We start from the raw sequence: 16,079 nt of genomic DNA, 5'->3' as shown, positions 1-16,079 counted from the left end.
TACTGTATTTATGAATACAGCAGCGCGGATAGATGCGAATACATGCACGTACAGCTGTACTGCCCTGGTTTTAGGCATTTTTTGCTGCTGTATTCATGAATACATGCGCGTACAGCTGGACTCCCCTGATTTTAGGCGCTTTTTGCTGTTGTATTCATGAATACAGCAGTGCGAATACAACGAATACACTACCGTAACAACTGAATAATAGTTATGAGAAGTAATTACGTATATGGTAGCTATAAAAAATTAATAGCCACTAAACGATAATGGTTTATGAAAATTCCTCAAATCTTTATTCCTTTATTCCGTGTTTTGGCCTTTTGTTTGTCATAAAGAATCAAACCCCTATTACCCTATTCAAAACCTTAAACGCACTCCATAATTCAACTCCATAATTCAGAGCTGAATAGCGAAAGAGATATATATAATATATTCGTGTAGGGATGGCGAATGAGGTTAATATTCAATAGTAGTTATTTACGTATAATTCAAATAACTCAGACATCTAACATGGTTAATATCAAAAATTAAAATAGAATCATATTGTAAAAATAATTCACTGGCTAAAGATTTTTTTTAAAATTTTAGATAGCTGACTAAAATGAGTTTTGAATTAAGGATAATATTTTCACTTACATTGTTATAAAAATAATTATTATTGATAAATAAAATTTTAGAAACTGTAATTTTAAAATAGAAATATTTTTGGCAAAATACCTTAAACCACCCCTAAACTTGGCTCAGATTATTAGTATCCTCCCTGAACTATGCTCGGTCTTAATTACCCCCCTTAACTTGGCCTTTTGAGAGCCATTACCCCCTAGACGCTGATGTGGCAAAAAGTGTGGGTGCACTCACCTGCCACGTGGATTTTTCTGTCTATGTGACATTTTTTTGAAAAATAAAATATTTTTTTACCTTTTTAAGAATATTACTTTTTAGATTATTTTTTTTCGAATATAATTTATATAAAACTTGGATAGAACTACATTATTTAGGCTAAATATTTTTATTTGGCCAAAAATAATAAAGTTTTAGTTAATCTTCTTTTGAATTTGACCTGAAAATAAAGATTTATATAATTGAAATAAATAGTTAAGGCATCTAAAAAATTATAAAAATACATAGTTTGAAATTAATTATTTTGGCTATGATTTTTTTATATAGCTCTAAATTGCGGTGCTCTAAATAATTTTTTTTTTACAGGTTTTACCTAAAAAAGTAAAAATACACTGTTGAAATAAATAATCATTGCATCAAAAGAGGAAATAAAAAGAGCGTATAATTGCAAGAAATTACAAGTGCAATTGTACACTCTTTTTATTTCTTCTTTTGATGCAACGACTATTTATTTCAACTATGTATTTTTTATAACTTTTTAGATGCCTTGACTATTTATTTCAATTATATAAATTTTTATTTTCAGGTCAAATTCAAAAAAAGATTAACTAAAACTTTATTACTTTTGGCCAAATAAAATATTTAGCCAAAATAATGTAGTTATATCCAAGTTTTATTATAAATTTTATTAAAAAAATTATCTAAAAAAGTAATATTCTTAAAAAGGTAAAAAATATATATTTTATTTTTTAAAAATGCCACATAGACAGAAAAATCCATGTGGCAGGCGAGTGCACCCATATTTTTTGCCACATCAGCGTCTAGACGGGTAATGGTCCTCAAAAGGCCAAGTTGAGGGGGGTAATTAAGATCGGGCATAGTTCTGGGATGATACTAATAATCTGAGCCAAGTTTAGGGGTGGTTTAAGGTATTTTGCCAATATTTTTTGAAAGACATCAACACACCAAATAAGAGTTCAAGTAGTAGTAAAAGAGTCAAGTGGTATCCAAAGAGTCCTTCATAGTCTCAATCTTTAATTGTTTGGCCATAAATATGAGTTATTATTTTACTTCTTGACTATTTTTAGGATCCAATGACACCGGCGAGAATTGTACCAAAAAAGAAAAGTATAATTATAACTAGGAGATTTGAGAAATGATTAATTTTTTTTCATGTAGTGTTTCTTAATTAATATTTAATAATTATTTATATTTATCGAGAATGTTTAAAATTTAAAATTATTTATTTATAATCCAAATAACTCAAAATATTTGATATGTTTAGTGTTTGCGCGGGCAGCTATAAAAAGTTTTAAGTGATTTCCCAAAATTCCTCAAATCTTTATTCCTTTATTCCTTGTTTTGGTCTTTTGTTTGTCATAAAGAATCAAACCCCTATTACCCTATTCAAAACCTCAAACGCACTCCATAATTCAACTCCATATTTCAGAGCTGAATAGCGAAAGAGAAATATACAATATATTCGTGTAGGGATGGCGAGGATAATGCCAATGGCGGCATCCTCAATTAGGCCTTCACTCTCAGCCCTCAGGTTTTGTCGCTTCTGCGTTTCTCACAGTTCTTCCCGCAAGTTTGCCTCTTTCCATCTCGGTACTGGTAAATTCCTCTTCCCTTTCCCCTCAATTTCAAACCCCTTTTGTTTTTTGGTTCAAAATTTACAAATTGTGACCAATTTGTTGTGGATCCCACGTCATACTTTGTAGTAGAACATGTCACATGTGTATAAGTTTTCAGTACAGTGTGTGAAGCGTCTCTGTCATCTGCATTTGAATTGTAATCCGATAATCTTTGTGATTATCTGCGTTGTAATGCTACTTCTAACTAGAAGTTTCTTTGTTTGGTGATAGAATTATCTATACCATAAATAGCCAGAGAACTTTCTTATATGATTTTTTTTGACCAATGTTAATTTGAGTTATGTGTTATATTACTAATAGTGGAAGAGAATATTGAATGTTGAAAAGTTAATTTGATAGAGAAACCATTGCAGCACTGTTAAAGTTTTGAATAATTAAGTGAATCTGAATTATTTGTTCAGATCATTTTAATAATAATAAGTTTGATCTCTTTTACCGAGAAGGTCTACGAGTCCGTATAGCCCTATAAAAATGCAAAATGCAAAATAAAAAAAATGTATAATTTTCATTTCTTTATTATTATTTCTTGCTTGTAACTAAGTGAAATCCAATTATTCCTATAAGTTTACTCATGACAACATTTAAGCAGATGAAAGAAAAACAGCATATCAACAGATCTAATGGATATTGATTTTTTCAACTTCGTACCGAACTGTGAAAAGCATGATTTAAGATACGCACGGACAAAAGTAGCTGCTTAAGTTGCATATATAAGAATAGGAATTGAATCCACAACTATTGATATTGAATTCGTTGTTCTCACCTTAAAAGCTGGGTAAGCCAAGGGGGGACTTTGAACTGTTAAGAGGTGCCTAGCGCTTTTATCAATATGAAAGAGGAAGCTTTTGGGCTGTACAATTCTGAAAGTTGTACTGAATTTTATATTTGTGGAATGGTACCGAAACATTTTGAACATCTCCAAATGAAAAGTCTGTTATATAAAATGGAAAAGCAGGAGAGTAGTTTATAAAAACCAACAGTAACTATCAGAAATACTAGTGGTCGCCTAATAGATTAGGGCAATATTTTGATTGGCATAAAAGCATCTATCTCTCTTCTTTGATGCTGAATTTACCTCTTCTTTACAACTATCGCCGTTCGTCGTGAAGCAAAGATCTGGTTATATTCATTGAAAACGAGAGCGGAATTTACTTAGGTCACTCTTTTGTCCAATTAAGTGGTAAACTTTATTAAATAATTTCATTTGTATGCTTTCTAGTTTAGAATATCAAGATTATGGTCATATACTTTATGCAGTTCTTTTGCCGTAATATATATAGTTAATGTGGTACACTTTCAAAGTCTTGTTTAAATTGACAAGAAATTTTTATTGGAAGAGATTTACAATGTTGTCCTACATTCTATATCTCCATGCAATTAAAAAACAATGAAAACAAAAAAGGACGGAAAAAAGGGAACGGAAAAAGTAGGTCATAAATATGTTAATATATCATGTACATGTTATTATTAATAAAAAAGGAGTATTACAGCTTATCTAAAGGCTAATTTAGTACATCCTGGAAAAAGATGAGCAAAAGAGAAAATTGAAAAAGGAAAAAGAAAAAAAACGAACAAGGCTGAAGGATGCCGTTTTTAGTCATACTTGTTCGGGGCGACACTCTTCTATAGATGGGCAAATAGTCGCGTTCTCAATATATTTGGATTTTTTGTAGAAGAGGTAATTTACAGGGCCTTGTACCTAACATTACCGCCTTTAAGCCCTCATTCTTGTTTGATTAGAAGCATTCCTTGTCTGGCTTTATAGTCTGCCAGGGGGTTGATTTACTCATTCTGCTTTTGCTTCTAGGAACTGCGTTTGCAATTTTCTGTTTCTAATCTTCAGAGAGTGGTTCTTCCGTGAAGCATTTCGGTGATACCATTTCTAGTAACTTTTTATTTTTATTTTTTATCAAGTATGGTTTAACTTGATTAGAGAAATAACCTTAGTTTGCATCACTATGGTGGTATACAGTTAATACAATAAGTGAATACTCCTAGCTTCCATTAATAAATCTACTGCTCCACATTTTTACCGTATTAGGAGCACCACTATTAAATGATTCTAGAATGTGTAGACAAACTAGCTGTAAAAAAGAACAAGGTTGATGCTACGTTATGCTTTAAGATCTCTTCTCTCTCTCTCCCTCTCTCTCTCTCTCTGAGTTTTTCTCTGGGAGGGAGGTAAAAAGGATCTGGCTTTACAGTAAGAAGGGAAACTTACAACATTTCAGGTGTCCAATTTATCCCTTGAAGGTTACAGAGTTTCAGTTTACTGCGTCATCCTTGTTCCAAAAGTGATCTCCTCACCTACACATCAATGAACATCATTGTTCTCTTAAGCTATGAGATTGACACTGTTTCTTGTGCCTGTTAAGTTTCGGCTTTAACCTATATCCCAGGAGTTTAAATGCTTACTTTGGTAATGTTGATGATTGTCCAGCAGTTCCACAGATGCAATCTTTTGGCATTAAAGCTTCTAAGTTGTTGAGAGAAAAAGGAAGCAACTTTTCAATTGGTGCAGTTGGAAGTATGGCACATGCAAGCACTGCTACCACTCAAGAAAATGTCCTAGACTGGGTCAAACAGGACAAGAGAAGAATGCTTCACGTTGTTTACCGTGTCGGAGACCTTGATCGAACCATCAAGTATAAATACTTGACACTCCATAATTTGCTAGTCTAATTCTATCATAAAGGAATTATTGTCCTTTTTATTCCGTGTCTTTTCAAACCCATTAATGTGGGCTGCAGATTCTACACAGAGTGTCTAGGGATGAAATTGTTAAGAAAGCGTGACGTACCAGAGGAGAGGTACACAAATGCTTTTCTTGGATATGGTCCGGAAGACTCTCACTTTGTAATTGAACTTACTTACAGTAAGTAGCTGCAATCTAAAATGCTATGTCTTTTCCCTTTCTTTCTGTTCACGAACATCAGATGTTTGAAGTCCATTACAGTATTTCTTTTAAAAGGTCCACTTTGTCATGAATACCATTTTTTGATTACTCTGCCAGATTATGGAATCGACAAGTATGATATTGGATTGGCTTTTGGCCATTTTGGAATCGCTGTTGAGGATGTAAGTTTCTCTATAAATGAGTAATCTAAGCAGGAAAATTTTATGCAATATATATATATATATATCGTATAAGGTTAGCTGCTTTCTTTATTTAGATTGTACCTGTATTTTGTTTTAACTTCTACAACGGGGCCCTAGTACTGGCAAAATTCTGTTGTTGCGTAGTCATCTTCCATACTTCGCACTTACATAATGTTTGAGGACTTACCAGCTCATACGGTGTGTGCATTAGGTTGCGAAGTCAGTGGAACTCATAAAGGCTAAAGGAGGCAAAGTAACCAGGGAACCAGGTCCTGTTAAAGGAGGGAATACAGTTATTGCTTTTATTGAAGATCCTGATGGTTACAAGTTTGAACTTTTGGAGAGGGGTCCAACACCTGAGCCCTTATGCCAAGTGATGCTTCGAGTTGGAGATCTTGACCGTGCCATAAATTTTTATCAGAAGGTAAGATTTACTATGATTTCATGAGCACTCTTAGAGTTGTATTCCTGCTCACGTGCTCCTACAATCTGAAGTACAAGTATCTTTTGATATCAAGAAAATTCTGAAAATATAGATTTTCATCCTCCAGGCTTATGGTATGGAGCTTCTTCGCACACGAGACAATCCCGAATACAAGGTAATCTTTTTTTTTTTTTTTTTTGGGTAAACCGTAGGCAACTTGATGAATTTGTTAGGATTTCTAGAGAAGGATCGGGTTACAGGACGATGAACAGGAAAATCTGAAGCTATTGACTTTGACTTTCTGCCTTTGTTCGAATTCTTAGATCCTATTTTGAATAATAATTCAGCTCGTTAAAGGGAGGCTGAAATCTTACAGTTCAATGGAAGAGAGAACTCCGATCTCTTGTTTTTGATTGAAATATGACTTAGGGTTTTATTGCTCCAATCTCCCTTTAAATAGGGAGTCTTATTACAGCAGTGGGAAACCTAATCCTTAAGAAACTAGGAATAACAAAAGTGAAAGCTATTAATGAAATAAAAATCAAACAGTTAATTTGATTGGCTCTCCTTCGGGCATAAGTGTTGCCCACAAACGCATCCCAACGTTACCCCCCTTTCGCTGGAGAGCTTGTTCTCAAGCTCGAAAGATGGATAGGGCTGCTGAAAAGAGTCCACATCCTCCCATGTAGCTTCAACATCTTGCACACCAGCCCATTGAATAAGAACCTCCTTTTTACCATGGTTGACACGACCTCTAATGACTGCAGCGGGTAGAGGAACTACCCGGCCATCTTCCATGGGTGGTAACTCTGTAAGAGGTGGAAGTTGTTCACCTTTGAATACCTTCAGAAGAGAAACATGAAAAATGTTACGAATGCGGGCTGTGGCTTGGCAATCCAGCTCATATCCATATATCTTGTATTGTTAGTACTTGCCATCAGTATCCCTTTAGTTTGATATCACTATATATCTTGCACTGTTATTACTTGTGATAAGTACTTCTCTCATCTTCTCCTTTGTTATCTTGGATTTAGTTTTCTAATATCCTGTATTGTTATTACTTGCTATCAGTGTTTCTTACATCCTTTCTTTAGCCGAGGGTCTTCCTGAACCAGCCTCTCTGCCCATCCAGGGTAGGGGTAAGACTGAGTACATCCTACCCTCCCCAGACCCCACTTGTGAGAATACACTGGGATGTTGTTGTTGTTGTATCATACCTGTTACATATTTGCAGTATACAATAGCAATGTTGGGATATGGTCCAGAAGACAAAAGTGCTGTGATGGAGTTGACATATAATTATGGTGTTAGCATATATGACAAGGGAAATGCATATGCACAGGTAATAGTTCATGCATTAGTTGTACCCTCCCAGGCGCCTATATAAGATCACTCATTGATGCATCTCCCAACAGATAGCTATAGGCACAGATGATGTACACAAAACAGCAGAAGCGATAAGACTATGGGGTGGAAAGATTACCAGGGAACCAGGACCGCTACCTGGTATCAGCGCCAAGATAGTAGCATGCCAAGATACTGATGGTTGGAAAGCGGTATGCTATAGCATCTCCAAGTGCACTTTCATAACTTCCAACCTTTGTTGAATTTCCTGTTCATCCTTTATCACATCTGTGGAAAACATGGCAGGTTTTCGTCGACAATATAGATTTTCTCAAGGAATTGGAGTGAGGTATATTCTGGACGAAACTATCAGACATATTCAGAACACCTTGAGGACAAAGATGCGTCATAAAATTATTCCCTCACCTTTGGCAAATGATACAAGGAGATTCTCATCAATGAAGATGCTTTTCATTTGTGTATAGAGCTGCAGAAATTGCGTTTTCCCCTTTCCACTATGTACCATTCATCTTGTTGATTTTTCACTGAACTCTTTCCTTCTAATTGGACCATGCGAATTGCTCATCTGTTGCCTTAAGTTGCTAGTTGCAAATTTCATTGTAGTAATTGGTCTGCTGCAAATTTTGTTCTAATAAAAAGGATGAGCCTTTGTGAAAATCCATCTTTGAATATCGTTTATAATGGAAATGGTTTTGAAGGGTGTATTCTTGGGGGACACTTCGTCTTTTTTCTCTTTCACTGGTATTTTGTACCCAGGGCAGTGCTTCCAAATGAAGATTTCCGTTTTAAATCAAAAGACCACTATAGTGGCCGTATTTTGTATTAATAGCCTGAAGGATGGGGACTACATATCTTGAGTTACATTACGAATGTAGGAGATCATCCTTTTGCAGAAGCGGTGGAACCAATAGTACATACAAGAATAAGGCTTAGTTCCTAGAGGGAGGATGTTCTTTTACAGAAAATATGTAACAAGAAACAAACAAAACAGTTCCTCCTTAGTCTGATTCTTAGAGAAGAAAACTGATCCATTTTGGTTTTCAAAGTAGCTCTCACTCTTCCAGTCAGAGTGTCAGCTTCTCTGAAGAAAGTAATGGACTTTGATCAGCAGTATTGTTTTCTATAATAGTAGTGTATGAAAGTGAACTCTGCTATCCGTTAACCGAGTGATCAGTTTGCCTTCGGTAAAAAATGCTATATTTAACCATTGTTGCCTCACATTCAAGTACTTTTAATTATCTTTTGAGTATTAATTACTATATTACTTTATGATTAATATTATATTTAACTATGTAGAAATAAAGCGGTGCGAAGATGAAGAGATTTGGAACAAAATTAAATAAAACGTGGAACAAAATGAAAGAAAATTAAAAGAATAAAAAATGAGGAGACAAAGGGGGACCCCCCGAAGACAAAGAAATACAATTCAAAGTAAAAAAAATAGAAGGAATTGAGATGAAAAACGTACTTGATTCAGCGCCAGGGCCAGTGTGACGCGCTGTCCTGGACCTGCGTAGCGGGATTTTTCCTATTTCGCGCGGGACAAGGTTATTTCGGTCCTATACGGTTCCCACTTGTATAAAAGGGGATCTAACCTACTTTGAAGGAGAATTCACGTACGGGAACACAACCCACACTTGGATGAGGCTTCTAACTAGTTTTTCTTCTCTTCTCTTCCTTTAATTTCATAGTTTATTAGTTCTAGAGTTGGGGGTGCTACATGAACGTTGTAGTTTGGAGCTTGGATTGTTCTTATTATTTTATCGTATTGGTTTATTTATTCAATCTTGCGCTTGTGAGCACCTAATTTTTGCCCCGCATGGAAATATCTCCTAAAAATAGACCAAAAATAATTTTAATGAATTTTAGGAGTTTTTCTTTATTTAGTTGCATTTCATGCACGTTTAATATTTTAAAATCATAAGAAAAACCATACAAATTGTCACATTTTAATTTCATGCCATCTTAGGTTTAATTTGTATTTAGGAATTAATTACATTGCTAAATTTAAATAACTAAAAATAAAAAAATGCATTCTTAGGTTAGTTAATTAATTAGGCAAAATAGATAAATAATTTGGCCATACAAATTAGATTAAACTAAATTAGAGTTTAAAGTGGCTAACATTGCAAATTATAAAAAAGGAAAAAAAAGAAAAGGGCTTCCAAGCTAAAAATCGGACTGGACCATTTATTTCAAGCCCAATTTTTACAATATTCTGCCCCAGCCCAATCCAATACCCAGTCCAAATGCCTTTAAGGCCTGAACAATGAAACGACGTAGTATGGTGGCAAAACTACATCGTTTTTCCTTTCCCCTTTTCCCTTAAATGCCTAAAACCTAATCCTCACCCCTCAGACTAGAGATCAGATAACCCCCCCCCCCCCCCAAACATTAAAAACCTAGCTGCTAAGACATAAAAAAATGGGATCCCCCCTTCCTGATAGAAACAGCGCACCGCTCACTCTCAACCTCTAAAAAATCTGCTCCATCTCCAACGCTAGCGACCCCCCATCTCCAACGCCGGCGACCCCGCTCCAGCCATACTCCCCTCTTTCCCCTCTCTTCTCCACCTCGCCACATCTTTCAGAACTGCAGAGATCTCAGTGATCTCAAAGCATCAGATGAGGCATGATTCGACCTCTGCACTCAAGGATCATGAATGATCCAGTGGTTGTTTAAACAAATCCATTCGAGGTCCAGAGAATAAAAGCACGAATGGACTTCAACGACTGAACGATTCAAGTGTTTCCACCAAGATCCGACACAGCTCTTATTCTCTCAAATCAGTTCTCTTATAGCGTCCGAATAAATTAGCTCCTGCACATTATCTATTGAGCTTGAAGAGCTGTTGTTTGCCGTTGTTATGTACCAGAGCTTGTACAAGCTGTTCTCTTTAGCTAAGAGCTCCAAAGTTCAGTCGACGAGGCCATTGGAAAATTCTCCGGTCGAGAGTTGATTAATCTCCAAGTTGGTTGTAATTTAACTCAAATTCAAAATACACAGTTTATATTGGTGGTGCTTATAGAATACCTTATATTTCTGTTGGAGGTAGTATTTTCTCCCCCTTTACTTTGGTTTATTTGATTTTTCATATATTTGTCCTTTGCTGGTATATTTGAGTTTCAAGATTTAGTAGTTTTCTTTGTTTTGGTATGTGGCGTTAGTGTTGTTTTTTAAAGGTTCTTTTTGCACTTTTGGCTGGTTTTGATTTTTGGTATCTTGACTTCAGTAGCTGAAGTTCTTAACGTGTAAAGGTTGTTGGAATGAAGTTAGCTGGAGCTTTTAGTTTCCTCTAATAATAGAAGAGGTTTATGTATAGAAGAAACTGATCTTTAGTATAAAGCAAGGGATACCCTTTCAAATTCATTGTTTGGGAGTAGAAAATCACGAGATTCAAGAGCACAATTTAAAAACCTCGCGTTGTGGGGAGGATGATTACAATGGACATATTTTAGTGTAGCAAAGTCAAAATTAAGTAATAGAACCTTTGAGACAAGTGGTAAAATTAGTTTTAAAGTGCACTATTTTAATTCCTTTGACTCTAAATTTTACTAGGATTTATGAAAAAAGAGTATTCATCGGTAGGTTTGAGAGTTGATAATAGGCTAGATTCATGTAGTTTGGCGACTATTTATGCCCAAACTTGACTCTGCTTCACTGTCTAGGAAGGTTAAATGACGATAAAATGGTTCTAATTGTGAATTTCATGTTTTGTAGGAGCAAGTTGTGCTTATGAGGACTTAGGACAGTGTTTGGAGCTAAATTAAAGCTAGGGAAGCCCCTCAGAGTTGAGTACGTGTGAAAGAAGAAAGAAAAGAAGAGAGAAAATGCTGATCTATTCTAGCGCGGGCCAAGCACAGCCTTAGCGCGACCGCGCTAGAGCAGAAAAACGGGACAATGTACTTGGCGATATGCTCGGTTCGAGCGCGCCGCGCTAGTCACTCTGGAGCGCAGAAATTTCAAGGGTAAACTTGAAAGTTAGGGGGAAATTTCACTTAACTATAAGAGGTCTAGCTCGCCCAAAAAGAGATTATCAAGGTTTTTATAGTTTTGTTGAAGGCAAGAAGAGGCAAGAGGCAAGGAAGATAATTCGACATCGAGTTCTACCTTTCTTCCTTTTGTATTTATCATTCATGATGAGTTTTGCTGTTATTATTATGAACACAATTATGAGTAGCTATTTAATTATTTAGTCTAAGGTTTTGATGGAACTTGTTGAGGGATGGACTTCTTATTGTGCTAATATAGTTTGCCCACTTAATATCTATTTGTTCAACTACGTTCTTATTATAGTTAATTGATAGGATCCTCAATTAGTTGTACCTATTTAGTATGTATTACTCGGGAGAGAGTGCATATTTAGGTAGTTGTTGAACAACACCACTCCCAAAGTATATGAGGAATCAATAACCGAGGGTTTAAAGGTGGGATTAGGGATAACGAAACCTTGGGTGCGATCTAAGTGAGCTGTAATAAAAGCAATCTAGCGTAACTCGGGAGAGTGCGTCTAGTAAATTGTCGTAATTACTCGGGAGAGATTTACGGTAGTAAGAGTGCTCATGATCGATAGAGACGATTAGGCAAATCTATGCGAAATATAACAGGAAGGGATTCCATGAATAGGGGAAATCACAACCTTAGATCCTTCTCTTATTTGTTTACAACTCAGTCATAGTTAGCTTTTAGTTTACTTAACTTTATTCAGTTATAGTTAGTAAAAATATCACCAAGTGTTATTCAAAATATCTAGGAAGTTGATTACGAAGAATTCAGTGAGTCTGACAAAAGTAATTGGTAGGTTAATTCCCCGTGGGATTCAAATCTGAGCTAAATACCCAGATTATATTTGCAATGACCGCTTATCCTTTTTATAAGGCATAGTTGGGCGTGATCAAATTTTGGCGCCGTTACCGGGGAATTAACGGTGTTATCAATTACAATTGAAAAAAATACAAAAATTCTTAGTGTAGTCCGTTTTCTTTATTTTCAATCTATACATTGAAATTTTAATGTTTGTTAACTTGGTTATACATGTGCATGCCTAGAAACTCATCGAGAACTGGTGAAGTATTTGAAGCATTATCAGATCTCGAGAAAGTTTTCAAAGCCTTGAATCGGGCCAACCGAAAAAACAAACAAGAACAATTAACTGAACAACCTAAACCAGAAGATAACATGGTAGACCTGGTTGCGCAGGTAGTGGAGCCTCTTGTGCCAGAGGCTCCTTTATATGGCTGGGCGCAACCCACAATAGAGAATTTGGCCATATCGATATTAGTCCCGTAGTACAGGCTGGATCTTTTCAAATCACAAACAACATGCTGCACTTGTTGCAAAACAAGGGACTATTTTCGGGATCATACATTGAAGATCCTCAAAAGAACTTGAAAAATTTCCTGTCAATATGCAAAACTCAAAGGCAACCCAACGTAACTCAAGAAGCAATAAAGCTGTTGTTATTTCCATTCTCAGTGATAGGAGCTGCCCAAACTTGGCTAAATTCACTCCCTATTAATTTCATCACTACTCGGGAGGAGTTAGTCAAGCAATTTATGAATAAGTTTCATCCACCCAACAAGATTGCTCAGCAAATTGATGAAATTTTGAGCTTCAAACAGAAACCAACGGAAACATTGCTAGAAACATGGGAAAGATTCAAAGGGATGTTGGTTATATGTCCGCACCATGGTATTCTAGAGCAGATGTTGGGGCAGCGGTTTTACATGGGTCTAAAAGATAGCGTGAAGGCTAATGTTGATGCTTCAGCTGGTGGAGTATTCTTGAGCAAATCATGGAGAGAAAGCCAGATCCTGCTTGACAAGATGGCACAAAATTTGGGGTAGACAACCATGAATGCACCTATCACTCTAGTGGTTCACTCAGTGCCCTTAGATCCATCTAACTCTATGGCTGAAAATATGGCCACCTTATTGGCACAAATGAGTATACTCACCAAAAGGTGGAAGAGTCAGGGCAGAAGCAGCAGGTACACATCGTAGATACTACCAATGGGGGCTTGTGCGCATCTTGTATTAGTCAGCTAATCGGTAACCAATGGAATGTAGAAAGTGATCATCATCATTACCCTGAGGACATGAATTATGTGTCTAATTATGGGGGTCAGAGATAGGGTGGTCAGAATTGGGGCCAACAGAATCAGCCATACAGGCCAGTCCAACCACAACACAACAATGGAAATATGGGAGCCATGCGACCTCACAATAATATGGCGCCCAACCAAAGGCCACAGGGATACAACACCCAAAATCATCAGCAAGGTTATCATCCTCCTCAGCAACAACAAGTGGGAGATAGGAAGATGGGTTTGCTAGACTCGAGGCAATGATGCAGTAGGTTATTGGGTCAAATGCGAAAATGAGTGAAAGAGTAGATGCATATGAGTCAGCCATAAAGAATTGCAAATGGGCCAGATCTCGATATTTTTAAATAATCGTCCTCATGGGACATTGCCTACAGACAATCAGGTAAATCCAAAAGATCAAGGCCCGAAGCAGCTGATGGTAGTGAGTCTACTTAATGTCAGAGATTTAGACTTGGAGCAAGAGAGGGATCGAGAAATCAGACAGGCTGAGACACTTGTACCAGTGCCCATTGAGCTAGATGATTCAGCCAAACTGACAGAGGTGACAGTACAGCCTGCCCAGGAAGAAACCAACACACAAATTGAGGCTGAGAAAGAAGCTGAGACAGCCCAGGAACCTGTAGTTGAGGTGGTGTCTGACAAAGAGAAAACCCAAATCATTGGGAAGAAGAGACCTCCAACACCATTCCCACAGAGGCTGGCCAAATACCAGAAAGAGGAATAATACAAGAAATTCTTAGAGATGTTGAAACAAATCAAGGTAAATATTCCATTGATTGATGCTTTGAAGGAAATGCCTAGTTATGCAAAAATGATAAAGGACTTGATGTTCCGAAAATTCAACTTCCAAGATTTGGCCACAATGACTCTAACTCAGACCTACAGTGCTGTGGTGACTAGACCAGTTGCTGAGAAGTTGTCTAATCTAGGGAGTTTCATAATTCCCTGCACCATTGGTAACTTTTCCTTTGCCAAGGCACTCTGTGATTTTGGGGCTAGCATAAATATTATGCCCCTGGTGATCTATAAGAGGTCAGGGATTGGAAGAGCTAGACCCATGTCTATGTTGTTGCAGCTAGCTGACAGAACTGTGAAAAGACCCTCACGTATTTTGGATGACGTGTTGATACAGGTAGGGAAATTTGTGTTCCCTACAACTTTTATGATTCTGTATTGTAGAGTGTATAAAGAAATTTCCATAATTTTGGGAAGGCTGTTCTTGGCCACAGGGCGAGCCCTCATTGATTGTAAAACTGGGTATCTCAAGATGAGGTTGAACAATGAGGAGATAACATTCAAAGTGCAGAAATCTATGAGGCGACCAAGTGAATGCGTCAGTTATTCTCTTATTAATGCCGTGGATGTAATCATGGAAGAGGATGATGAGACATTGACCATTGAGGATCCTCTTGCTGCATGTCTTGTGAATTTAGATGAGGTGAATGGGGAAGAATTAGAAGAATGGGTGCTGACTCTAGAGGGCAGAGGGTTTTGGGAGAGAACACTTGAATTTGAGCCCCCACACTTAGAAAACAGAGAAATTCCTCCAGCCAAGCCATCCATAGAAGTACCACCAAAGCTGGAGTTGAAGCCACTGCCTGCCCATCTCAGGTATGCATTCCTAGGACCTAACTCCACGTTACCTGTTATTATCTCATCTAATTTGTTAGATGTGTAGGCATAATAGCTTTTGTAGGTATTCACAGAGTGCAAGACTGCTATTAGGTGGACCATGGAAGACATTAAGGGGATCAACCCGGCATATTGTATGCATAAAATTCTACTGGAAGAGGGGCGTAGACCTTCCAGGGAGCACCAAAGAAGGCTGAACCCCACATGAAGGAAGTGGTGAAGAAGGAGGTCATTAGTGGTTGGATGCGGGAATCATTTTTCCCATCTCTGATAGTAACTGGGTTAGCCCGGTGCAATGTGTTCCTAAGAAGGGTGGTATGACGGTGGTAAAAAATGATAACAATGAGCTGATCTCTACAAGAACCGTCACAAGCTGGAGAATTTATTTGGACTATAGGAAATTGAATCTGGCCACCCGGAAAGACCACTTCCCACTTCCCTTCATTGATCAGATGCTTGACAGACTAGTAGGGAGGTCCCACTTTTGTTTTCTGGATGGTTACTCAGGGTACAACCAAATTTCCATTGCACCAGAGGACAGAGAGAAGACCTCGTTCACTTGTCCTTATGGGATTTATACCTTCCGAAGGATGCCTTTTGGCCTATGCAATGCACCCGCCACATTCCAAAGGTGCATGATGGCCATATTCACCGACATGGTTAAAGGCATAATGGAGGTGTTCATGGATGATATCTCAGTGGTAGGAAACTCATTCGATGAGTGCCTTACAAACCTAACCCGAGTGTTGAAAAGAAGTATCGAGACTAACCTTTTACTTAATTGGGAAACGTGCCATTTTATGGTACAAGAGGGTATAGTCTTGGGATACCGGGTATCAAGCAAGGGAATCGAGGTGGATCATGCTAAAGTTGATGCGATAGCAAAGCTTCCACCCCCACATCAGTCAAGGCAATTAGGTGCTTCCTCGGGTATGTCGGTTTCTACCGAAGA

At 37.2% G+C, this 16,079-nt stretch overlaps 1 protein-coding gene, 1 long non-coding RNA gene and 1 other non-coding gene across 5 annotated transcripts; 2 read left to right on the top strand and 1 right to left on the bottom strand.

Annotated features, from left to right (window-relative positions):
- The first annotated feature begins 2,205 nt into the window (after positions 1-2,205).
- On the top strand, positions 2,206-8,046 carry LOC107794120 (putative lactoylglutathione lyase, chloroplastic). 3 transcript variants are annotated; one of them, XM_075225380.1, is made up of 9 exons: positions 2,206-2,454; positions 4,945-5,146; positions 5,252-5,376; positions 5,515-5,579; positions 5,812-6,024; positions 6,152-6,199; positions 7,259-7,366; positions 7,440-7,580; positions 7,675-8,046. In XM_075225380.1, the coding sequence occupies exons 1-9, from the start codon at positions 2,337-2,339 to the stop codon at positions 7,714-7,716; spliced, it is 1,062 nt and encodes a 353-aa protein (XP_075081481.1). In that variant the 5' UTR covers positions 2,206-2,336; the 3' UTR covers positions 7,717-8,046. The 3 variants fall into 3 exon arrangements, with proteins under 3 accessions (XP_075081481.1, XP_016472068.1, XP_016472067.1); XM_016616582.2 differs by having other exon boundaries at positions 2,207-2,460; XM_016616581.2 differs by having other exon boundaries at positions 2,207-2,460; positions 4,942-5,146.
- Positions 8,047-9,745: 1,699 nt separating this feature from the next.
- Positions 9,746-11,659, top strand: LOC107794119 (uncharacterized). The gene is made up of 2 exons (XR_001649873.2): positions 9,746-10,440; positions 11,110-11,659. It is a non-coding gene; the product is annotated as an uncharacterized LOC107794119 (long non-coding RNA).
- A 1,319-nt stretch (positions 11,660-12,978) lies between these two features.
- On the bottom strand, positions 12,979-13,084 carry LOC142166683 (small nucleolar RNA R71). Its single transcript, XR_012697086.1, has one exon. It is a non-coding gene; the product is annotated as a small nucleolar RNA R71 (small nucleolar RNA).
- Positions 13,085-16,079: the final 2,995 nt, after the last annotated feature.

This window comes from Nicotiana tabacum, chromosome 11 (genome assembly GCF_000715075.1).
Source record: "Nicotiana tabacum cultivar K326 chromosome 11, ASM71507v2, whole genome shotgun sequence".
NCBI classification, from domain to species: Eukaryota; Viridiplantae; Streptophyta; class Magnoliopsida; order Solanales; family Solanaceae; genus Nicotiana; species Nicotiana tabacum.
The sequence above is the reverse complement of the archived record's forward strand: the minus strand, read 5'-3'. Positions and strand labels throughout refer to the sequence as shown.

What these genes read in the sequence shown, in the direction of transcription:
- LOC107794120 (XM_016616581.2), top strand. Translation starts at nt 2,337, where the DNA reads ATGGCGAGGATAATGCCAATGGCGGCATCCTCAATTAGGCCTTCACTC. An exon ending in TGTAATTGAACTTACTTACA is followed by an intron (nt 5,377 to 5,514) that starts GTAAGTAGCTGC and finishes TTACTCTGCCAG; the next exon opens with ATTATGGAATCGACAAGTAT. An exon ending in TTGGAATCGCTGTTGAGGAT is followed by an intron (nt 5,580 to 5,811) that starts GTAAGTTTCTCT and finishes TGTGTGCATTAG; the next exon opens with GTTGCGAAGTCAGTGGAACT.